Source organism: Hevea brasiliensis, chromosome 17 (genome assembly GCF_030052815.1).
Source record: "Hevea brasiliensis isolate MT/VB/25A 57/8 chromosome 17, ASM3005281v1, whole genome shotgun sequence".
NCBI lineage: Eukaryota > Viridiplantae > Streptophyta > Magnoliopsida > Malpighiales > Euphorbiaceae > Hevea > Hevea brasiliensis.
The window spans coordinates 4,842,650-4,862,803 of NC_079509.1; the positions used below are offsets into that span (position 1 = coordinate 4,842,650).

Here is a 20,154-nt window from a genome sequence, read left to right on the forward strand (position 1 = left end):
TTTATTAATTAAAAAATTAAAATTTTGTATTAATTGAATTTAATTTTTATAAATTTTAACTTCTAAACCAGAGACACAAGTATAACAGAGGATAATGATATTTTTATTTTATTATTTGATCTATTTATTTAAATTTACATAAATAAAATTCTATGTTGTTTAGATTACCCTATCCTTTTTTTATTAAAAAAATTAAATAAATCTATATATTTTCAATCGAGTGGTAAATGAGTTTAAAATTAAATTTGAAAGAAATAAATTAATGTACTTTTTGATTAAAATTAAGTAAGTCATTACTTAATAAAATATTTTTTAATTAAAAATTATTTATTATTTTCAATTAAAATAAAATTAAAAAAGTAAACGAAAGGCATGATAAATAAAAATTATTATATTTTAATATTTTAATAAAAAATAATATTTTAATTTAATTTAAAAAGAATTTATTAATTTTTTTATTTAACTTCAAATTTAATTAAATTTTTTTTTTTTAAATTGAGTATGCTCCTCTTGCGGTGTTCTCCCTTTTCTACTCTCTTACCCACACCGACAGATGGCAGACCCACTCATCTCATCGTTTTCATTCTCTCAATCTTCTATCCCCCTAACACTGTGTTTGAATAGAGAAAAAAAAAAAAAAAGAAAGAAGAAAAAAATTTAAGAGAAAAATAATTTTATTTTTTATTATTTTATGCTTGAATTGATAGAATATAAAGAGGAAAAAAAATTTTTGAGAGAAATTTTTTTTTTAAATTTATTTCTTCTTTTATTTTCAAAATAAAGAAAAAGGGAGAGGAAAATATAAAAAATTATAAATATATTCATACATTTTATAAATTTATATTTCTTAATTTATGGGTAAAACTATAATTTTACTATTTATAAAATAACTTTTCCTTTTATATTTTTTTTTTCTATTCAAACATAAGAATAAAAATATATTTTTCTCCATCATTATTATCTTTTTTATTTTCCACTCATTGTTTTTCTCCCTTCAATCCAAATACGATATAAATTTACCATATACAAAAATCTGAGTGGTCACCTCTCTCTTTTATCTCTCTCCTCTATACAGTCATCCACTGAATCCTGAGTTGAGCTTCCATTTCTTACAACCTTCGAAATCACATAAAAGACTATCATGCCTGTTTTCTTTATTGATTTTTTTTTTCATCATTTTGTGGCTATGTATTCCCTGTATTCGTTTTATAAAAAGCTAATTTCTTTAAATTTGTGATTGTCCTTCTTAATAACATTTTCTCTAACAATTAACTTAAATTCTCCTATAAGAGTGTAGCGAATTTTACCAATGCACCCAATAGGGTGCACTTGTTGGTAATTTTATAATCGTTTAGTTTCTCTTATTCTCATCTTTTCTATGACAACTTAAAATGTGCTAAAATCTGTTAATGAAAATTTCTTACTATTTAGTTTAAATTCCTTATTTTATATATATATATATATATATATATTAATTTAATAATTTGCACCCTTTTGTGACTGAAGTATTGGTATTATGATTGTTTAGGGGAGCATATTGCTACTTTGTTACTATTAGGGGTGAGTTTGCAATTGCATAACTGCAGTAGGTAGTAGGTAAAAATATCATAATCGAGATAGTGGCAGATCAAGAAAAATATTTTTTCGGGGTCATATATAAAAAAAAAAAAATTGTGGTAAAAAAGTTTTTTTAATAAAAAAAAAGTATTAATTGACTTGCCATTTATAAAAATACAACTATCATATAAAAGAATTAGCTGTTTGTGTAACCCTAATTACAACCAATCTTTATTTTTCTTTTGCAGATTCTTTCATTTAGGTAGGATAAGGCTTCTTTTTAGACTCTTTCATTGATTTCTTATTCGGAAATGACAAATTTTACCCAATTTACTAATTACCCGATGCTAGCTCTACTCCATAACTATATATATCATCATCTGCAAATATATGTTTGGGCCTCATTCATTTGGATTTTTTTTAATTGAATTAATTGTCTCGCACAGGTAAAATAAAAAAAAAAAAGTCATATCAAGCATTAATTCATGCGGAACAAAAAAAAAAATCTTATATATACCTCGAGTATTTCGACACAATTACAAAAAAGAAACCTTCATGATATCCCTGTTATTTATATTTTCCCAAAACTGAAACTGTATTTAATTTGTAATTATTTAGTGTTTGAAAGTTCAAGATTGAATTTGAATCTTGAAGAATGAAGATAGTCCTGCCCCACGTACGAGAACTAGTAGTTGGGTTATGGACCCATGACCCAATAACTGTCCCTATTCGGACACCAAACATGGCTTGTCCAGCCTAGCTACAAGGACCAATTATACACAGTTTTGACAAGGAAAATCATAATCTCATAATCAGGTGGTCATCTTTGTGGCCCACTTTGACACTTACTAATACCCACCCACTACAGTTTGGATGACAAGAAAATGAAGGAAAATTAACCACGGAAGAAAAGGTCTCCCAAACACGGAATTAGGTCTCTTTCTCTAAGCGATCCGTAGGGTACTCAAGCTGTGGATGATGTTAACAGTCTCAGTTTCCTTTCTAACTTCCTTCAGTTACTTCCAACTAGAATTTGGAATTTAGATTTTGACGCGGGACACGGAAAGCGAAGCCTGGGCCATCTAATAATATAGTAAAATAAGATATTGTGGGGTCCTAGAGGGGATTGGGCTTTGGTCATAAAACGCACGTGGTCCACGCGTTTCCGCGGCTAAACCTGGTGAGGACTGTGTGAGGAGGACACGGACACCGCCCCTGCGAGCCACTCAAGGCAGTTGGATTAACTGTCAACCGTGTTTTGGGAGGCGTGTGACGTCACCCCCAAAAGGTGCCTGATTCTATGCGCCGCCTAAGCTTCTCGCTTCGTTCCTCGAAGGAAGCTCTCTTCTTTCGTTGCATATGTTAACTCGCCGATGATTTTACTATTTATCTAACATTTCAATTACCTATAAATTTATGATTTTATTTTGGCATTTAATTTATATTAATTTTTTTGTCAGGTATTTTATGGGAGAAATTTTTGGATTCATCACTAAATATTTTTTAGTTGTAATTCATAAATTCATTGTCATTTTACCTAAAAATTAAACAATATTGTTTTCTTAATGAAAGATAGGATGAATTTTAGAATAATTTTTTTTCAGCAATCATCCGATTTTTTTTAATTATTTTTTTTAATTATTATATTTTAATTTATTTTAATAAAATCACTTATTTTTTTTCCCTAAAAACAATCACTCAGATCAAAATCTAATAAAATTTCTCATGAAAGTCCTATAAAATATGTTAAACATATGACTTTAATTAAATTATAAAAAATTTATCTATTTACTAAATCAGAATAAAAAATAAAAGAAATAAATTTTATTCCGATACTGTTTATTATATTTATTAATTTATATTTTTAAATTTCTCAAAAAATAAAAAAAATCTTAATCGAAACTGACAATATAATTTTTTTATGATTTATAGTAATGTAAGATTTACCATATAGAAATTTTACCATAAGTTTTATTAAATTCTAATATGAGTGACTGTTAGTGAAAAAAAGTAAGTGATTTTATTAAAATAAATTAAAGTATAATAACTAAAATAAAATAATTTATCCTCAATTTTAAGATTTTAGTATAATTATAAAAAGAAAATATAAAAATAATGGGAAATAAATCCATGCTTAAAAAATTAGAAATAAATAACGTATTGATTCATTATACAAATTAGATGTTGATTCATTGTAACATTAAAATAAATGTTAATTAGAATTATCATCTTAATACAATCGCTCAACATATGGAAATTAGATATAACTTTTACAAATGTGCATGCAAAGGAAAATTTAAATTTAAAAATTATATATCAAGTATATTTTTTATTATTAAAATGAATAAAAATAAGTTATTGAGCTAATAATTTAATATTAAAATGCTCGTTTTATTATATAAAAAGTCAAAATTTAAATTTTAAAATTTAAATAAACAAATAAATAAAATTTTCCGTTCCTTTTTATCCTTGTAAGTTTTTCGTAAAACAGAACAAAAAATGGCGAAATAGAAATCGGCGAGTAATTCAAACCCATCCGTGATTTTTTTTTTTTTTTTGTCAATAAAACCCATCAGTGATAGAAACGGAAAAGAAAAAAAAAAACTGAAAATGTGGAATGGGACTTGACAGACACGGGACAGCTAAAGCCTAGAGATTCAAGCGGCAAGGAAGTAATAAAAAATGAAAAGGTCAAAGCAACACGTGCCACTCTTACAAGAGAGATTCTGGAAAACAAGCTACAGCTGGCAGTAGTCCTTCTCCAATCCTGAAAATAACCAGGCTGGCTCCTTATCATACTCCGTGTTCACGTTTCTTCAGAAAATACGAACTATGATCTCCCTTTTATAAGTAATAAATTATATCATTCTATCGTATAAAATCAGCTCATCCTTACTTTTGCAATTCACACTCAGTACTCACGCTTCTAGCTTAAACCAACCGTTTCCCTCTCTACTATGGATGTTTTCCCTCAATATTCTGACTCACTTCCTTTTGCCACTCATTCCTGCTCACTTCACTACCCAGAATCTTCTACATTGTCTGATACCTGCAGTGCTCTTCGTGCGAACCTTTCCGATGAGGAAGTCTTGTTAGCTTCCAGCTATCCCAAGAAGCGGGCAGGCAGAAAGAAGTTCCGGGAGACACGCCATCCTATTTATCGTGGGGTCCGTCGGAGGAACTCCGGGAAGTGGGTTTGTGAAATTAGAGAACCCAACAAGAAATCAAGAATATGGTTGGGGACTTTCCCCACGGAGGAAATGGCTGCTAGGGCCCACGACGTGGCGGCGCTGGCTCTCAGAGGACGGTCTGCCTGCTTGAATTTTGCGGACTCGTCATGGCGGCTTCCTGTACCTGCGTCCAGAGAAGCAAAGGACATTAGGAAGGCAGCAGCAGAGGCGGCGATGGCTTTCCAGCCGGAGGGGACAGAAGGGTTTTCTGGAGAATTAAAACAGGAAAATAAGTGGACGACAGAGTCAGCGCCGGAGGATGTGTTTTATATGGACGAAGAGGCGGTTTTTGCAATGCCGGGACTACTGGCATCTATGGCAGAAGGGATGCTACTTCCTCCACCTCAGTGCGTTGCAGGGAGCGGAGGAGAAGACGGAGAAATGGATGCAGCTGATGTGTCACTATGGAGTTTTTCTATATAATTTATTAAGAAAATATTAGGTGGTATATATAAGATAGCAGGCATAGCTTGGTATTAAGTGCATCTCCAACTTAGAATGGAATTCTAAGTTTGAGTATCTCCAATGCTAGCTTCTTCATAAACCCCCCAAAATAACAATAATAATATCCGTACTTATATTTTTTACAAGTACGGTTAGAAGATGGAGAGGTTGAATTGGAACGAACACAAAAGGGCGAGCTTGTGCGCGTGGGATTGAAAGAGATGTTGTATGGGAAGTCAGTTTTTAGCGTCTAGTCATGAGGGCTGAGGGCATCATATGATCCCTGTATTGATGTGGATGTTTATAGTATGCAAGTTTGGATAAATCTGAGTATATACTTACAAATATTTATGCATATTCTCGTCTTGGTTCGGATTAACTTCGAATTTCATCAAATATACATGGGAGAATGCGTTAGTTAAAAGATTGAGGGTGAAGTATTATTGCTGAAATTTTAAATTTTAAATTTGCTGAGTATATATTAATATTTAACTCTTAAAAAAAATAAATATTAATTAAATTAAAAATAAATCTAATGTCTTTACACATCAAAACAATATTAATAAATAGTTGAAAGTTATAATAGTCATAGTTGCGTTTTTATTAATCCTATACCAAATGCACTTAAAGGGTACGCCAGGTGCGATGCGGTTTCTCCGGCTGCTAAGCTAAATCATTTTGTGACATTGGATCGCCCATCCAAACAAGACAGTTGGATCGAACCCTTATTTCTGACTGCTTTGGAAGCTTGGCCCAATTTCCTTAAAGCTCATTTTAAAGCCAAGGCCTTCAGTTTGGAGCATCCGAATTTTGCACCCTCCCCGCTTGCCAGACAATTGGATATATGATGGTGGCCTACAACCACAAGCAGTCATATTATCATATGATTAACGGATGCAGCTGTGTTCAATCCATATGATTAATAACCATACAACAGACACACCATACAAATCAAATTCTTCAGCCCTAGTAACTTTATACGGAATACAAAAACAGCGATCTCAAAATTTGAGTTTCATTACAGAATGTACACCACATTTTCAGTGGAAATAATAGAGCACCACCAAATGAAACACAAAGTGAAAGGACCAGCCAATCCATGGTAATCATCTGGGAAAAAGCATGCACAGGAAAAAGAACGCTTTTTCAGTTGTTCGACTCATAGTTGAGCCTGCAATGTGCTTGACACAATCGATAGTCTACTTCAAGAACTAGGTAGAGGAAATGCTACTTGGTTTTCTTTAGGAGACTTGATGTTCTAAACTCCGCATCATCCCTGACAAAGCACCACCAAAGGTAGGCAAGTGGGATGGTACTAGCATGCCAAAGAGCATGTGCATCAACAAATCCCTGATATGGTGGGAAGTCAAATATTTCCAAGAGCACAGCGAGACCTCCACCCACAACCACCACCCACAGCTTCCACCGGGATGGATGACGAGTCATACCTGCCCAAATTGTCCAAATGAGCAGCTGAGCTACACCCATGGCTCCACATACTTTCATGTTCAGGCCTGCAAAAGAATCGACCAATGTACAACTATTTCACAAGAGGGGTACACAATATCCAGTCACAACTATAAATTTCCAACATCTTCTCTCAATATTTTACTTTATATTCTAATTAAATTTTTAGTTCTCGAGGGGGAAAGAGAGTGGAGGATAGAGTAGACTAGCACATGCTTTATAGTATTTGACCATTTTGCAGAAATTTCAACTTGTCCATGAGCAAACTCAAGCCAATCACCAACCACAATATTGAATGGATTATAGGTCCCCTAGATTAGATATCTCAATTAGAGCAATTTCAGAAAATGGGCATTTTCAAGTTATAGATTATATTTGGTTAAGCGAGGGACAGAAATTATAATTGGTTATGATGTGCATAAAAGACAAACTGAGTCCACAATCAAACATGTACAAAGACAGAATAGCAAGAAAATTAGCAGGGCAGTTCAAAATAGCTGAAATAAAAGACGGATTTTAATTGCACACACATTTTTATGAAGTAGCATTCTAATGATGCAACCTGTAACCAATGGAAGTTGTGATATTATTAGTTTTCGGTGGTGATTAATTCTGATGCATCACGCAACATGAAAATTACTAGAGAAAGAATTACCATAATCAAGATTATAGAAGTTCAGATACATGATATGTGTTGTAAGAAATGCAATCAAAGGAGCCGCAACCATGACCCTTGCAGCCTCATCTCTCACGTTGAAAGCTCGCAATATTGCTAAAATTAGGGTAAACCCAAGTAAAGCCACAGCAGAGGAATAATATAGCTTCTCTGTCAACTCAACATCTCTGCAATTAATTAACTTAGAAAATGAAATAGCAGACATGAGCAAAAGATGAAAAATATATGAAAGCATATATGCAGAGGCCATTGCTTACTGCAGTGGTACAAGTTTTGGACTTCCAATCGTAGAACTGCCAGTTGAAGTCCTCAGAGCAGTAACTTAACGTAAAAATGATAAAAAGTGTATGAAAGTCCCCATATTTTCCCCCTCAGAACCCTGTTTTAAGACCATAATTGGATAATGGCAACTATGTCTATAGATATACGGTAAATGTATGTGCAACTATAAGTGCACATATCATGCAAGTATATATTATGTGCATTTATATACTAGTTTTGCAAGTTTAAATAAAGATTTGTTCCTCTCCAAAAGAATGACACTTCATATTAAAGTCAGAATCAATGTCAACTATCATGAACAGCCAAGCAGGGTCAACATTCATTTCTCCTAACTTACTGTCCATCATAATGTTGAATATCATGAATAAGAGAGCCAACATTCATTTCTCCCGCCTCTCTCCACTGTAATGTTTTCTATCCAAATAGAAAACACCAAAATGGGTTGTAAGGCGTGTAAGGATTATACCACTTAAACCAAATTCTTGAAAATTCAGGAATATAATAAATACTGAAAAGCCATTATTTTGTCATGATGTTGGTAAGAAAATTTAGCCATTTCAATACTATTATCTACTACCACTACTGCTTACCGACTGTGGAAAACAGCACTCCAGAACCAGGAGTTCATTGATAAGACCCCATAGATATGCCACAAGCCAGTAAATTCATAATAAGTCTTCTTATTTGGCCTCAACGGCAGCGTGTAGTAAATAAGGATGAAAAAGGATACCCAACCATGAAACTGAATGGCGAGATTTAGAGCAGAGAGAGCAACAGAAATAGGTTCCTGAGAAGCACAAACACATTTACTTGAAATAGCTGGGTAATGCATTCAATTAAGTTCTGTGGTACATTGATAAAGTAATGACTTCAAATATTATATAAAAAAAAAACCTGGATTCCATTAACACGTTGAAATGCCCATTTCCCATGATACTTGACAGGCTTATCACCAAGTTTCTGTCTTTCTTCCTCCCTGGAAATCATGCAATGATATCGACAATCACTGCGACAGTCCCACTGTTTCCATTGCAGATATAGTGGCTCTTGAAGATACCATGGTCCATCAATAGGTTTTCCATCGGATGAGAATTTACAATGTTGGAAGCATTTCCTGCCCACACATCCAGTTTTCTCACATTGCTCCACACATGCCCTGATAAATGAGTAACATTAAAATGATAGAAATAGTAACAGGTGACAAAGTCAAACAGCTAGGATCAGAACAATATACCAATAACAAACATCTCCTTAATTAGTCAATTGTCTAACACACACTTGCTAAGTGGTTATTTCATCATTACTTCCAAAAGGGGCCCTACAAACAGTTGATTCGTCAATCCACAAGCAAAGCTTCAAGCCTTGAATTCCAACCACATTAAACTAATCTCGTGGTTGTACGGCCATTCAAAGTCAATGCACCAGAAGTAAGGGTTTCTATAAAGTGAAACTACCCAGAAAAGTCTGCTAAGTGAAAAACACGATTTCTTCCCCACAGTACTTAAGCCATGGATCATGGAAAGATAAGCAAAGAAATGATATTTCCACATAGCTGAACAATAAGCATATGTCTGTGTTGCTGTTACCACAAAAACCAAAATTTAACCCTCGTCTACAGAAGATCATTGCAATGAAATCTTTTGAATTGTAGTAAATGTGAGATATTTATATTTGTAAACATGTTGTCTGCTTTGAAAATTACTTCAAAGGATAAAAGATTTAGTCTTCCCAAAATTAAATGACTACACTTGAAGTGAAAATGAGAGTAAAAAGGGGTTGTTGCTGCTAGAAATTTGATGAACTTGCTTGAAATTGAAAATGCTTTCATCAGCTGACAATACATATATCATCATGATTTCTATCACTCATATCCTTCGGCTTGCCTCACATTTAGACGACCTTCCACTCATGCCGAATCCGTAAAAAAAGTAAAAACAAGACAAAAACCACAAATATTAATGGAAACTACATGACTAAAGAAGCCACAACCAAGTCAACTGAAAATGACTAAATATGGAACTAAAAATTTGCCAATTCATAGACTGTTTATTCAAACTCCATGTTCCCACCCAAACTATATTCATATTAAATAATTCCAATTCGCAATCAATTCTCACTGTTGAATAACTTTAAGCACATATCAAACTAGTGATTCTTTCTAATCCACCAATCTATACACAAACTTAAAAAATACAGCTAATTTAGCAGGCATTTTCTTCCACATCTATTTTTTTAGGTAATTTAAGAACTTATAATTCCATTTCAATTACACCGGAAAATGCAGGAACACAACGTTCAACTCGTCAATCAAAACAGTAGTGACCTTCTAAAACTTAATTTACATTCCAAACATCATATTAAGCTCAAATTACAGATTCAAATACATCAAATATAGAACCAAAAAAAAAAATCACGAAAAAAGAGGGAAAAACAAAAACATGAAAAAGGGAAACCACAGATGAAGTAAGAAAAAAAGCGTTAGCTTACTTATAAATCGGATCAGCATCACCAGCACTTGCGTCAAGCGCACGCACTAAACAGACGAGCGAAAAAGAAAGCACAATCCAATGATACCAAGCCATCCGATTCATTGAAAAATAGCAAAAAGCCAATACAAAAGGGTTCTTAAGATTTCTATGAAATCAACGGCTAGCGACGGAGCTTCGAGCCAGGATGTGATTGATAGGGTTCAATGGAATCTTAAAAACAATAACAGAGCACTAGGAAGAGCGTATCTGCGCGTGCGAGTGCGAGTTTGAATTCGAGTTCGAATCGAATACGAGGAGAAGATGAGTTGGTACCGAGTCGACCTATACTTGGACTCGGCACATGGAGCAAGAGAGAACAGGGGACAAAAGAGATGAGCGCGTGACTCAGTGAAGAAACGAGCTAGGGATATCGAAGACTGATGGGGCACAGACCTCCAGAATAGCGTGACAGTTGATTTTTGTGGTGATTCACGAGGAGACACGTAGCTGTGTTTTCTAAGATTGTTTTACTAAAATACTTTTGTACATTAGAATATTACGACTTAAATATGGAAAATCAAGTAAATTTTGTAGTATACTCAGAGCATACACTGTTTCAGTTGGATAAATGTTAAATCTGAAATTTATTTTCATGATTTTTTAAAAAATTCACATTTATGTGAATATAAAATCACTAAAACTTTATTTCGGAAAAAAAAGGCTAAAATTTAATATTTTGAATGCGCATATCAACCAAGAAAAAAATGTTATGTAAGTAAATGAAAGTGACTTATATAAAATTAAAATTTATAATTTAATATATTTTACAACTATATCATTAAAATAAATTTTAATATACAATTTTTTATAAAAATTATTTTATAACACAATAAAATTATAAAAATTAATTTATTTTTACATTATAAAGATTATGATAAAAATAATTAAACAATTATTTATAAATTGTATAATAACACTACCATATTATATTAGAACAATGATATACACTATGTAACTCTACCTAAGTAGTTTGTATTTAGCCGGTCCCAAGCCCGGATAAAAGAATCAGCGTAAAAATTTCGTCACACCTCATTATATGGATTCAAATGATATAAGTGTTGGGGCGTTCTCTACTTACAACGCGCTACATTGGAGCCCAGGTGTAATGAGAAATATGCAAGAGTGTAAGGTGTAATTCAACAAAAGCGATGCGTTGTGCCGACACCCGGGTGTTGTGTTAAATGAGCAAGGGTTCCCACATTATGGACGAGTGTGGGTAAAAAAGTTCTCACATCAAATGATATAAACGTTGGGGCGTCTTTTACTTATAACGCGCTACATCGGAGCTCGAGTGTAGTGAGAAATATGTAAAGGTGTAGGGCATTCAACAAAAGCGGCGCACTATGTCGGCGCAGGGGTATGGTGTTGAATGAACAAGGGTTCCCACATCATGGATGGGTATGGGTAAAGAAGTTAGTCTATATGATAAATAGTAGAACAAATAGCGGAAGATATCATAGAGGAGATTAATTAGGAAGGAACAGGATAGGAGGAGAATCATTGTTGGTATTTGAAATGTTTGATTACTTACAGGAAAATTAATAGAGCTTGTGGATACCTTGGAAATGAGAAGGGTAAATATTGCCTGCATTCAGGAGACTAAATGGGTAGGAGAGAAAAGTAAGAAAGTGGGTAATTTAAGGTATAAACTGTGGTTTACCCGAAAGGAAAGGAACAAGAACGGAGTGGGCATAATCATAGACAGGACATTGAAAGATGCTGTAATAGGTGTGAAAAGAGTAGGAGATAGAATAATACTAGTAAAACTAGTACTAGAAGGAGAAACAATAAATGTAGTTAGTGCTTATGCCCCACAAATAGGACTAAATAGTGAGAGCAAACAAAGGTTTTGGAAAGATATGGATGATCTAATGCATAGCATACCGAATGAAGAGAATGTTTTCATAGGTGGAGATTTGAATGGACATGTAAGAAGTGATAGGTAAGGTTATGAGAATGTTCATAAAGGTTTTTTTTTTTCGCAGCCGAAATGAAGAGGGAAACAGTATCCTGGATTTTGCTATGACATACGACTTAATACTAGCAAATATCTACTTTATAAAAAAAATGTCACATTTAGTGACTTTTAAAAGTGGGCAACATATACGCCAAATTGACTTCCTCTTAACCAAAAGACAAATAGAGCTCTATGCAAGGATTGCAAGGTCATTCCAGGAAAAGCTTTAACAAGTCAATATCGGTTAGTGGTCTTTGATGTCAAGTTTATGAATAATCCAAGTAAGGTTAGAAGAAATAGTGTAGCTCGAATAAAGTGGTGGGAGTTCAAAGGAGTAAAGCAAGTGAAGTTTAAAAATGAGTTTCTTGAGTCCGAAACATGGAAGCTAGATGTGGAGGCCAATGATATATTGATAGAGATGGCATCAAAGATTAAAGAAATAGCTAAAAAAGTACTTAGAGAGCCTAAAAGACATGGACCACCCTCAAAAGAGAGATGGTGGTGGAATGAGGAAGTACAAAAGACAGTGAAGAGAAAGAGGGAATGGTATAAGAAATTACCTAAGAATAATAATAATTAGGCATATGAACAATATAAGATAGCAAAGAAAGAGGCAAAAAAGGCAGTTAGTCAAGCAAGAGCGCAGGCCTTTGAAAATTTATATGAGAAACTTATAACTAAAGAAGGGAAAAAAGATATTTATAGATTAGCAAGGAGGAGAGAAAAAAGATGTCAAGATCTCAATCAAGTTAGGTGCATTAAGGATAAAGAAGGAAAAGTATTAATGAAATATGAGGATATTAAAGAAACATGGAGAAATTATTTTGATGATCTCTTTAACAATAGTCAAAGTGGCAATAGCGTGAATATAGACTACAGAGCAATAAAAAAGAATGTGAATTATACTAGAAGGATTAGATCTTTAGAAGTAAATGAAGCACTTAAGAGAATGAAAGTAGGTAAAGCCTGTAGACCCAATAAAATACCAACTGAAGTGTGGAAGTGTTTGAGAGATATGGAAGTGGCATGATCAATTAAATTATTTAATAAGATTCTAAACTCAAAGAAAATGCCTGATGAATGGAGGATGAGTATTTTAATACCTATTTTTAAAAATAAGGGAGACATACAAAGTTGCTCAAACTATAGAGGAATTAAACTTATGAGCTATACTATGAAGTTGTGGGAGAGAGTTGTGGAACATCGACTACGTCATGACACTTCTATCTCTCCCAATCAATTTGGCTTCATGCCCGGTCATTCAACTACGGAAGCGATCTTTCTCATTAGAAGCTTGATGGAGAAATATAGAGATATGAAGAAAGATCTACACATGGTTTTTATCGATTTGGAGAAGACTTATGATAGTATTCCAAGAGATGTCTTATGGAGAGTGTTAGAACAAAAGAGGGCATCGATTAGGTACATACAAATGTTAAAAGATATGTATGAAGGAGCAACTACTATTGTGCGTACAGTGGGAGGGGACACAAGAGATTTTCCTATCTCAATTGGATTATACCAAGGTTCAGCTGTAAGGCCTTACATTTTTACATTAGTTTTAGATGAATTGACGAAACATATACAAGAAAGTATCCTTGATGCATGATGTTTGCAGAAGATATAGTTCTAATAGATGAGACGCGAGAATGAGTCAATAGAAAGCTAGAGCTATGGACAAGTATTCTAGAGTCAAAGGGTTTGAAGTTAAGTAGAACGAAGATAGAATATATACATTGCAAGTTCAGTAAAAGCCGAATTGGTGATAGGAAATGAGTTAGTTTGGATGGAGTGATACTGCCCTAAAGTAATCACTTTAAATATCTCGACTCAATCCTTCAAGTAGATGGGAGATGTGAGGAGAATGTTAGTCATAGGATTAAAGCCGGATGGTTAAAGTGGAGAAGTGCCATGGAAGTTTTATGTGATAGCAAGATTCCCAATAAGTCGAAAGGAAAATTTTACCGTACAGCTATACGACCGGCCATATTATATGGTAGTGAGTATTGGGCACTGAAAGAGTCTTATGTGTCTAAGATAAGAGTTGCAGATATGAGAATGTTAAAGTGGATGAGTGATCATACTAGACTAGATAAAATCCGTAATGAGAGTATTAGAGAAAAGATAGGAGTGGTGCTAATTGAGGATAAGTTGAGAGAAGGAGATTGAGGTGGTTTGGTCATGTGAAGCGTAGACATACAGATACTTCAGTTAGACAAATAGAGCACATTAGGTTAGAGGACAGAAAGAAAAGAAAGGGTAGACCTAAACTGACTTGGAGGAGAGCAGTACAATATGACCTATAAATATTACACATTTATGAGAATTTAACCCAAGATCGTTTAGAATGGAGAAAGAGAATCCATATAGCCGACTCAAAATTATTGAGATAAAAACTTAGTTGAGTTGAGTTTAATGATATACACTATGTGAAAGAACGTAATTGGAGCTTCACGTTCTCACATCGGTAGTAGTGCATCCGTGTGTGTAATTTATATATATTAGCATGTTTTGATAAAAATTTTATCAAGAGTGTGTCATGTCCCTATATCACATGTATATCTACCGTTAAGAAAAAATATTTTGATAAAATTATCATAATTTTATTAAAGAATATATTTTATCTCTAAATTTTTTGTGTACATATTTATCTTTGAGAAAAAAAAGAACATAATTAAATTAAAACACAGTTGCGTAATAAATTAAATGGAAGAAGGCAATCGCCTCTTAAAAAAAAAAAATACATTAGTATTTCCCAGGTGTCCATTGTCCTATGCTCTACAGCGAGAAAATCTATGTATTAACAGAGGCTTTTGCTTAAGTATTAACAGAGGCCTAGGGTTTTGGTTCTAACTCTCGTTGGTTGCATTACTTACACCCTTTCAATGCCTCATTTTCAGGTACGATTTGAGAGTTGAGACTGGTGTTTTACTCTCTTGTTTTTTCCCCTTCAGTGTCAATTATCATGCTAATCAGCAGATAATCGTGTAATATTCTTGATTAGCACCTATGCTTGGTCCGGTAATGTTTGTCTTGAAGGTATTATTAATCTTGTTTTATTTAACCTAAACATGCATCGATGCAAATTTTACTACACTTTACCATCATATGATTTTAGTTAGTAAATCATATTGATAAATCCTATCTTACAGTATGAGTTAATTGTCTTTAATCAAACAAAACATAATATTCATTCCAAATTAATTGTGCAAATCTTAATATAAGTTGAGACAACTTTGTGCTTCATAAGATTCTCTCTCTGTGTCTGAACATTGTGTTCCCCTACTTAAGTTTTCTTGGCATTGTGGTTTTGGGACATGAAGAACAAAGAATCAATCCAAATTTCTAACAGTTTCTCTAAATTCATGTACCATTTGTTTGAATGGAGATATCTGAAATCTGAAATTTGAATTTGATAATACATAGATGTTGTTTAATTGATTAGAGCCAGGAATTTAGTTGTGGATTTGAAATATCCCATGAAAAGGTGTCAATTAAAATCCACTTCAAATGAGTTCTCAACCACATTCTTCTCAACTGCATTCTTAAATATAAGTAAAATGATGAGTTACTTTCATTCAAACAATTTAAATTGAAATCAAATCCAAATCTCTTATTTCAAATAATTGCATCCAAAAATAGCAATAGATCAATCTTTTATGTGAACTGATGCCTGAATATCTTTTCCTTCAATAGATCAATCTCTTATCCTTTGAGACCTGATGTGGAAATCTTAAATGGTCTTAATTTGAAACTAAAATATGGTGCTGTGACTGCCTGAGTAAGTAGTGCAGGCAAGAGTACTATAGTTCAGCACACTTATATGAGATTTATTTTCGTTTCAAATTCTTAATTTTCAATTTTGAATTTCAAGTTGTTATTGTTAGTGCTATTGTTGTTGTTACCATCAAGAAATAGTTGGAAATCACAAGCAAATCTTTTTACTACAGCTGACTAGGGGTAAGGTGATTGTTGTAAGAGAGGATGTCCGGGCATTTGAATAGACTGAATAGGCTCAAGTTGTCTCCATAGTGAATCAAGTATGTATCTAGATCTCCATACTTTTGAATGTCCACTTAAACACATTTATGCAAAGAACTTCCTAGTTAATATGATTAGCAAGCTGACCATCAATTGCTACTGAGACACAGATAGCTTTAGTTCTAAACCAAGAGGTTGAATGCTTGGATACCTAGCAACTGAACTTACGTTGGAATTTCATTAGAATGGCCTGTTTGATATTAACCTGGCACTTGGTTGAGACAATGGGCAACAAGCGATTGTCAATTGTGGATAACTTAGATGTCCTAATTGAATAACCAACTTCAATACACTTATGTTGGTTGTATATGTTAATCATAAGTCTGCTGGGACATTTTTGGAAACATAGCATTGAAAATAAAAGCACAACTGAATCTGATTGACAGTGGAGTATTGGATTGACTTTGTAAATGATTAGGTTTAGTTCTGGTTGCTTTGCTTGTGGCTTGAAATAGTTTGGTTCAGGCAAACATGGAGTTGGGTCTAGTAACAAGGCTTTGGATGCTATGTCTACACCTATCTGAAATGTATAGTGCATGTGCTGAGGGAATTACTTCAATTGCCTGATATATAAGTCCTCGGAATTTCCTAACTTCTTTCATTGCCATTTGCTCAAAGGGTTATGACACTCCTAGTTGATGAGTGTGGAGGCTTACTGAGTGGAGGACAGAGGCAGGTATGCAACAACTTTTCAGAGAGATTGAGAGACATGGGTGATTGGTTTGTGTTTCTGTATCTTTAAGTGTGTGAGACAGAGAGAGAAAGAGAAAGAGAGAGGAGGAGGGGAAGGAGGAGGGGACAGGGATTTGAAAGATAATTGATTGAATTTTATTTTCTGACCTTCATTCCAGAGAATTGCTATTGCAAGAGCTCTGCTAAAAAATGCTTCAATCCTGATTCTTGATGACGTAGGTCCTTGTTTGTTTCTCTGTGCATATGTGTGATTTGTACTACCTTGTGCTTCACAGAAAGCTGTATATGTTGAGGCATCAGTTGTTAGAATTTCAGTTGTTATCATGTTTCAAGCCTGCATAACATTTATTTAGTTATTTTTTACTGCAGGTCGCTAGTGCTTTGGATGCAGTTAGTGAATGCCTGGTCCAGGATGCTCTTAACCATTTGATGAAGAGATTTATATTGGTTATTGCTCTCATAGATTAAGCACAGTTCAGAATGCCCATGAGATTATACTTTGTTCAGGTGGGAGAATCACAGAATTGGGGATTTGAGTTGTTGGGTAAGAAGGGTCAATATGCATCATTGGTTGACTCTCAGAGATTGGCATTTGAGTGACATTGAAATTGCTATATAATGTCAAGTTGAATACAAAAATGCTAAGTTGGTGCTTTTCTAATTGAACTTGATATTGCTTATTGGTTCATACAGCACCGCAAGAATAGTTTTGCAAATTTGAATTTTTCTTTCTCTGTGCTGAGACACTAATGAGTGGCATTTCACAAGTGGAAAATTGTCTTTTTAAGTCAAAAAGGAGATGTGCTGAGCTGAAACCAAGCAAGGTTTTCTTTGTTTTTTTCTTTTCTTTTTGGCTTAATTACTGGTCATAACATTCACACCTATATATATATATATGAAACCAAAATTTTGTAGGACAAAACCAATTTTTTGATAGTAATAATTGCAATAGCTGCACAGATTACCAGTTTCTAGCCAACTGGTTTTTCTTTTCTGAATTGTTTAGTTACATCTATCTATGTTTTCTGTTTAATGTTGATTTATAACAAGAGATGAATTTCTGTAAATGCCTTTTATTTATAGTAGATATTTATTTTTTCCATTTTATTTTTAATCTAAGATGAGCATGTGAATCGAAATTGTAACCATATGTTATTGATGCTGCTGAGATGCTCTAGAACATATTATTCTTGTATGCTTTTCTGTATAAATGGCTTTATGCTTTTTGCAGTATTGAGGACCAGATTTCTTACATCATCAGGAATTAGGAAAAGAAATTTCAGCTTTGAGGTTCGCAAGGCATTCAGTAGGAAGACCAAGGAAGGTGTTCATGAAAACATCATCAATTGGTTGGATAGTTGCTACCCCAACCAATCTGCATTTCCCTTCTCTATCCAACCTTTCTCCTTGTCCGCTGCGTATCACTCCATTTGATTCTTCTGATGTCAATACTGTTTTCACAAGAAGAGGAGGAGCTCTGTAGATATTCCCAACAGAAAACCAGAACTTGGCCATGAACTCAAGATCAACCTATAAAAGCATGGACAGCAAAAATTGGCATTTAATGGTGGATTTCTGGAATCAAAATTAGTGGACTAGTGAGTAGCAGTAACGGAAAATTCTTGCAGTTTGAAGCTGTTTTTCAGAAGGATTTATTTTTTAATTGAGCAGATTAGAATGATTCATGTGGTATCGTGGAAGGTGCTCATCTTTATATAACTTCCTCAAAGATGATGCCTTAAGAATGAAGCAGAGTAGCATAATCTACCTTACCAGAATCTCGTTCGATGCTTCCTTGAAAGAGTTCAGGGACCACATCAATCTTCAAACCTGGTGGCAATCGCAATCCTAAAAACCTAGTAGTTGCACTTGTCAGTGGTGGAATATACAGAGTTTTCAGGTCAAAGGAAACTGAAATCTCATCATTCAAGTCACCCTTTTTGGTCCTGGTAGCGGTCCCAGTTCCTGTTCCTCCTTGAGCATCATATTCAAAGTCGGGATATCTTGAGATGCCAAGCTTGCAAGCTCCCAAAGTTTTGAAATTAACGGTGTAAGTATCAGTTTTTGGGAGTGTGGTGGTGGAAATGGTGTCTCGTTGATTTGGACTAGAAGATAATGCAACGGTTTTAATTCTAAGAGCTGGTATTCTCGTGGAAAATTTGCACAGAATTAGGGGGTTTGAAGTGTGTATCCTGCAACCCATTTTCTAAAAAGTTATGATTTTAAGTTCTATCCAGATGTGGATGAAGAGGAATTGAGCTTTGGCACTAGACTTGTGGTATTAGATGAGTGGAGTAACCAAAAGCTCACCGCAAGTTGCAGTTTTCGTGAAATCAGGCACATGAAAATAAGAGGCTGTTATGTGTTCTGAATTTGGACCTTATCTTTATATTTTAGGAAATTTTACTACTGTGGCATATGTTGTGGACTGGACGCACCTGCGCTAGAAGAAATAATAAGTGATTCTATAAGTTTTCAATTTTTAGGGTAAGGCTATTTCCATAGTAAAATTTGTTATTACTTTGGTGTTTCCGGCACGCGAAACTTAACATATAAAGATTGTTATTTATAATTATAATTATAATAATTATTATTTATTATGTTAAGTATTTAATTTTTTTTGTTTATTTAATTTTCTTTTTTTAATTGTCTTTATTATTGCTATTGTCATCTCAATTTTTATGATTAAATGATTAAAAAATTTATTTATTATTACTTTTTCATAAATTTATCTATATATATAAAAAGTAAACATAATTTTTCTTAGTGTTGTGGTGTGAATAGATTTACTGTTACAATGTATTTAGATGGAGCAAGGGAAGGTTTTGTAAAATAAGGTAAGGTAAAATGATGAAAGGTAAGGTAGCAAAATTTTCCTAAATTGTCAATTTTGTGATTTGAAAAAGTGAAGGATTTGAAAGTTTTGAAACCTCTAAAATCTTACTTTCTTTAAAAAACGTTCATCTCCTCTGCATATTACTTTAAAAACTCATTTCTTATCTCAAAAAATTTCCTTCCAAACAAGTTGTTAGTGTTACACATGACTCTTAACGTGTAAAGATTAGTATTTATAATTATAATAATTATTGCCTATTGTGCTAAGTATTTAATTCTTTTTTTTATTTATTTTTTTAATTATTTTTATTATTACTATTGTTATCTCAAATTTCATGTTTAAATATTAAAAAAATTATTTATTATTACATTTCTATAAATTTTTTATTTAATGTTTTAATATTTCATTTTATTGTAAAAAATTTAGAATTATATATCTTAAAA

General features: G+C 33.4%; 3 protein-coding genes and 1 long non-coding RNA gene across 6 annotated transcripts; 2 read left to right on the top strand and 2 right to left on the bottom strand.

Annotated features, from left to right (window-relative positions):
• The first annotated feature begins 4,419 nt into the window (after window positions 1–4,419).
• On the top strand, window positions 4,420–5,586 carry LOC110641584 (dehydration-responsive element-binding protein 1A). The gene has a single exon (XM_021793367.2). The coding sequence runs from the start codon at window positions 4,515–4,517 to the stop codon at window positions 5,208–5,210; it is 696 nt and encodes a 231-aa protein (XP_021649059.2). The 5' UTR covers window positions 4,420–4,514; the 3' UTR covers window positions 5,211–5,586.
• Window positions 5,587–5,726: 140 nt separating this feature from the next.
• On the bottom strand, window positions 5,727–10,678 carry LOC110641582 (uncharacterized). Of its 3 annotated transcripts, XM_021793365.2 has the most exons (6): window positions 10,144–10,678; window positions 8,551–8,812; window positions 8,247–8,443; window positions 7,354–7,541; window positions 6,680–6,745; window positions 5,727–6,086 (listed from the first exon to the last, which is right to left on the bottom strand). In XM_021793365.2, exons 1-6 carry the CDS (start codon window positions 10,245–10,247, stop codon window positions 6,001–6,003), a joined length of 903 nt encoding a protein of 300 aa, XP_021649057.1. In that variant the 5' UTR covers window positions 10,248–10,678; the 3' UTR covers window positions 5,727–6,000. The 3 variants fall into 3 exon arrangements, with proteins under 3 accessions (XP_021649057.1, XP_021649056.1, XP_021649058.1); XM_021793364.2 differs by lacking the exon at window positions 5,727–6,086 and having other exon boundaries at window positions 6,177–6,745; window positions 10,144–10,677; XM_021793366.2 differs by lacking the exons at window positions 5,727–6,086; window positions 10,144–10,678 and adding an exon at window positions 8,891–10,107 and having other exon boundaries at window positions 6,177–6,745.
• Window positions 10,679–14,880: 4,202 nt separating this feature from the next.
• Window positions 14,881–18,891, top strand: LOC110641610 (uncharacterized). Its single transcript, XR_002492321.2, has 3 exons — window positions 14,881–15,041; window positions 17,245–17,419; window positions 18,107–18,891. It is a non-coding gene; the product is annotated as an uncharacterized LOC110641610 (long non-coding RNA).
• Window positions 18,005–19,311, bottom strand: LOC110641609 (uncharacterized). The gene is made up of 2 exons (XM_021793397.2): window positions 18,644–19,311; window positions 18,005–18,405 (listed from the first exon to the last, which is right to left on the bottom strand). The coding sequence occupies exons 1-2, from the start codon at window positions 19,076–19,078 to the stop codon at window positions 18,133–18,135; spliced, it is 708 nt and encodes a 235-aa protein (XP_021649089.2). The 5' UTR covers window positions 19,079–19,311; the 3' UTR covers window positions 18,005–18,132.
• Window positions 19,312–20,154: the final 843 nt, after the last annotated feature.

Coding starts and splice junctions, on each gene's coding strand:
- LOC110641609 (XM_021793397.2), bottom strand. CDS start 19,078: ATGGGTTGCAGGATACACACTTCAAACCCCCTAATTCTGTGCAAATTT. Junction 18,406..18,643: donor TCGAACGAGATTCTGGTAAG/GTAGATTATGCT, acceptor ATGCTTTTATAG/GTTGATCTTGAGTTCATGGC.
- LOC110641582 (XM_021793364.2), bottom strand. CDS start 10,247: ATGAATCGGATGGCTTGGTATCATTGGATTGTGCTTTCTTTTTCGCTC. Junction 8,444..8,550: donor AACGTGTTAATGGAATCCAG/GTTTTTTTTTTA, acceptor TGTGCTTCTCAG/GAACCTATTTCTGTTGCTCT. Junction 7,542..8,246: donor AGTGCTGTTTTCCACAGTCG/GTAAGCAGTAGT, acceptor AATTAATTGCAG/AGATGTTGAGTTGACAGAGA.
- LOC110641584 (XM_021793367.2), top strand. CDS start 4,515: ATGGATGTTTTCCCTCAATATTCTGACTCACTTCCTTTTGCCACTCAT.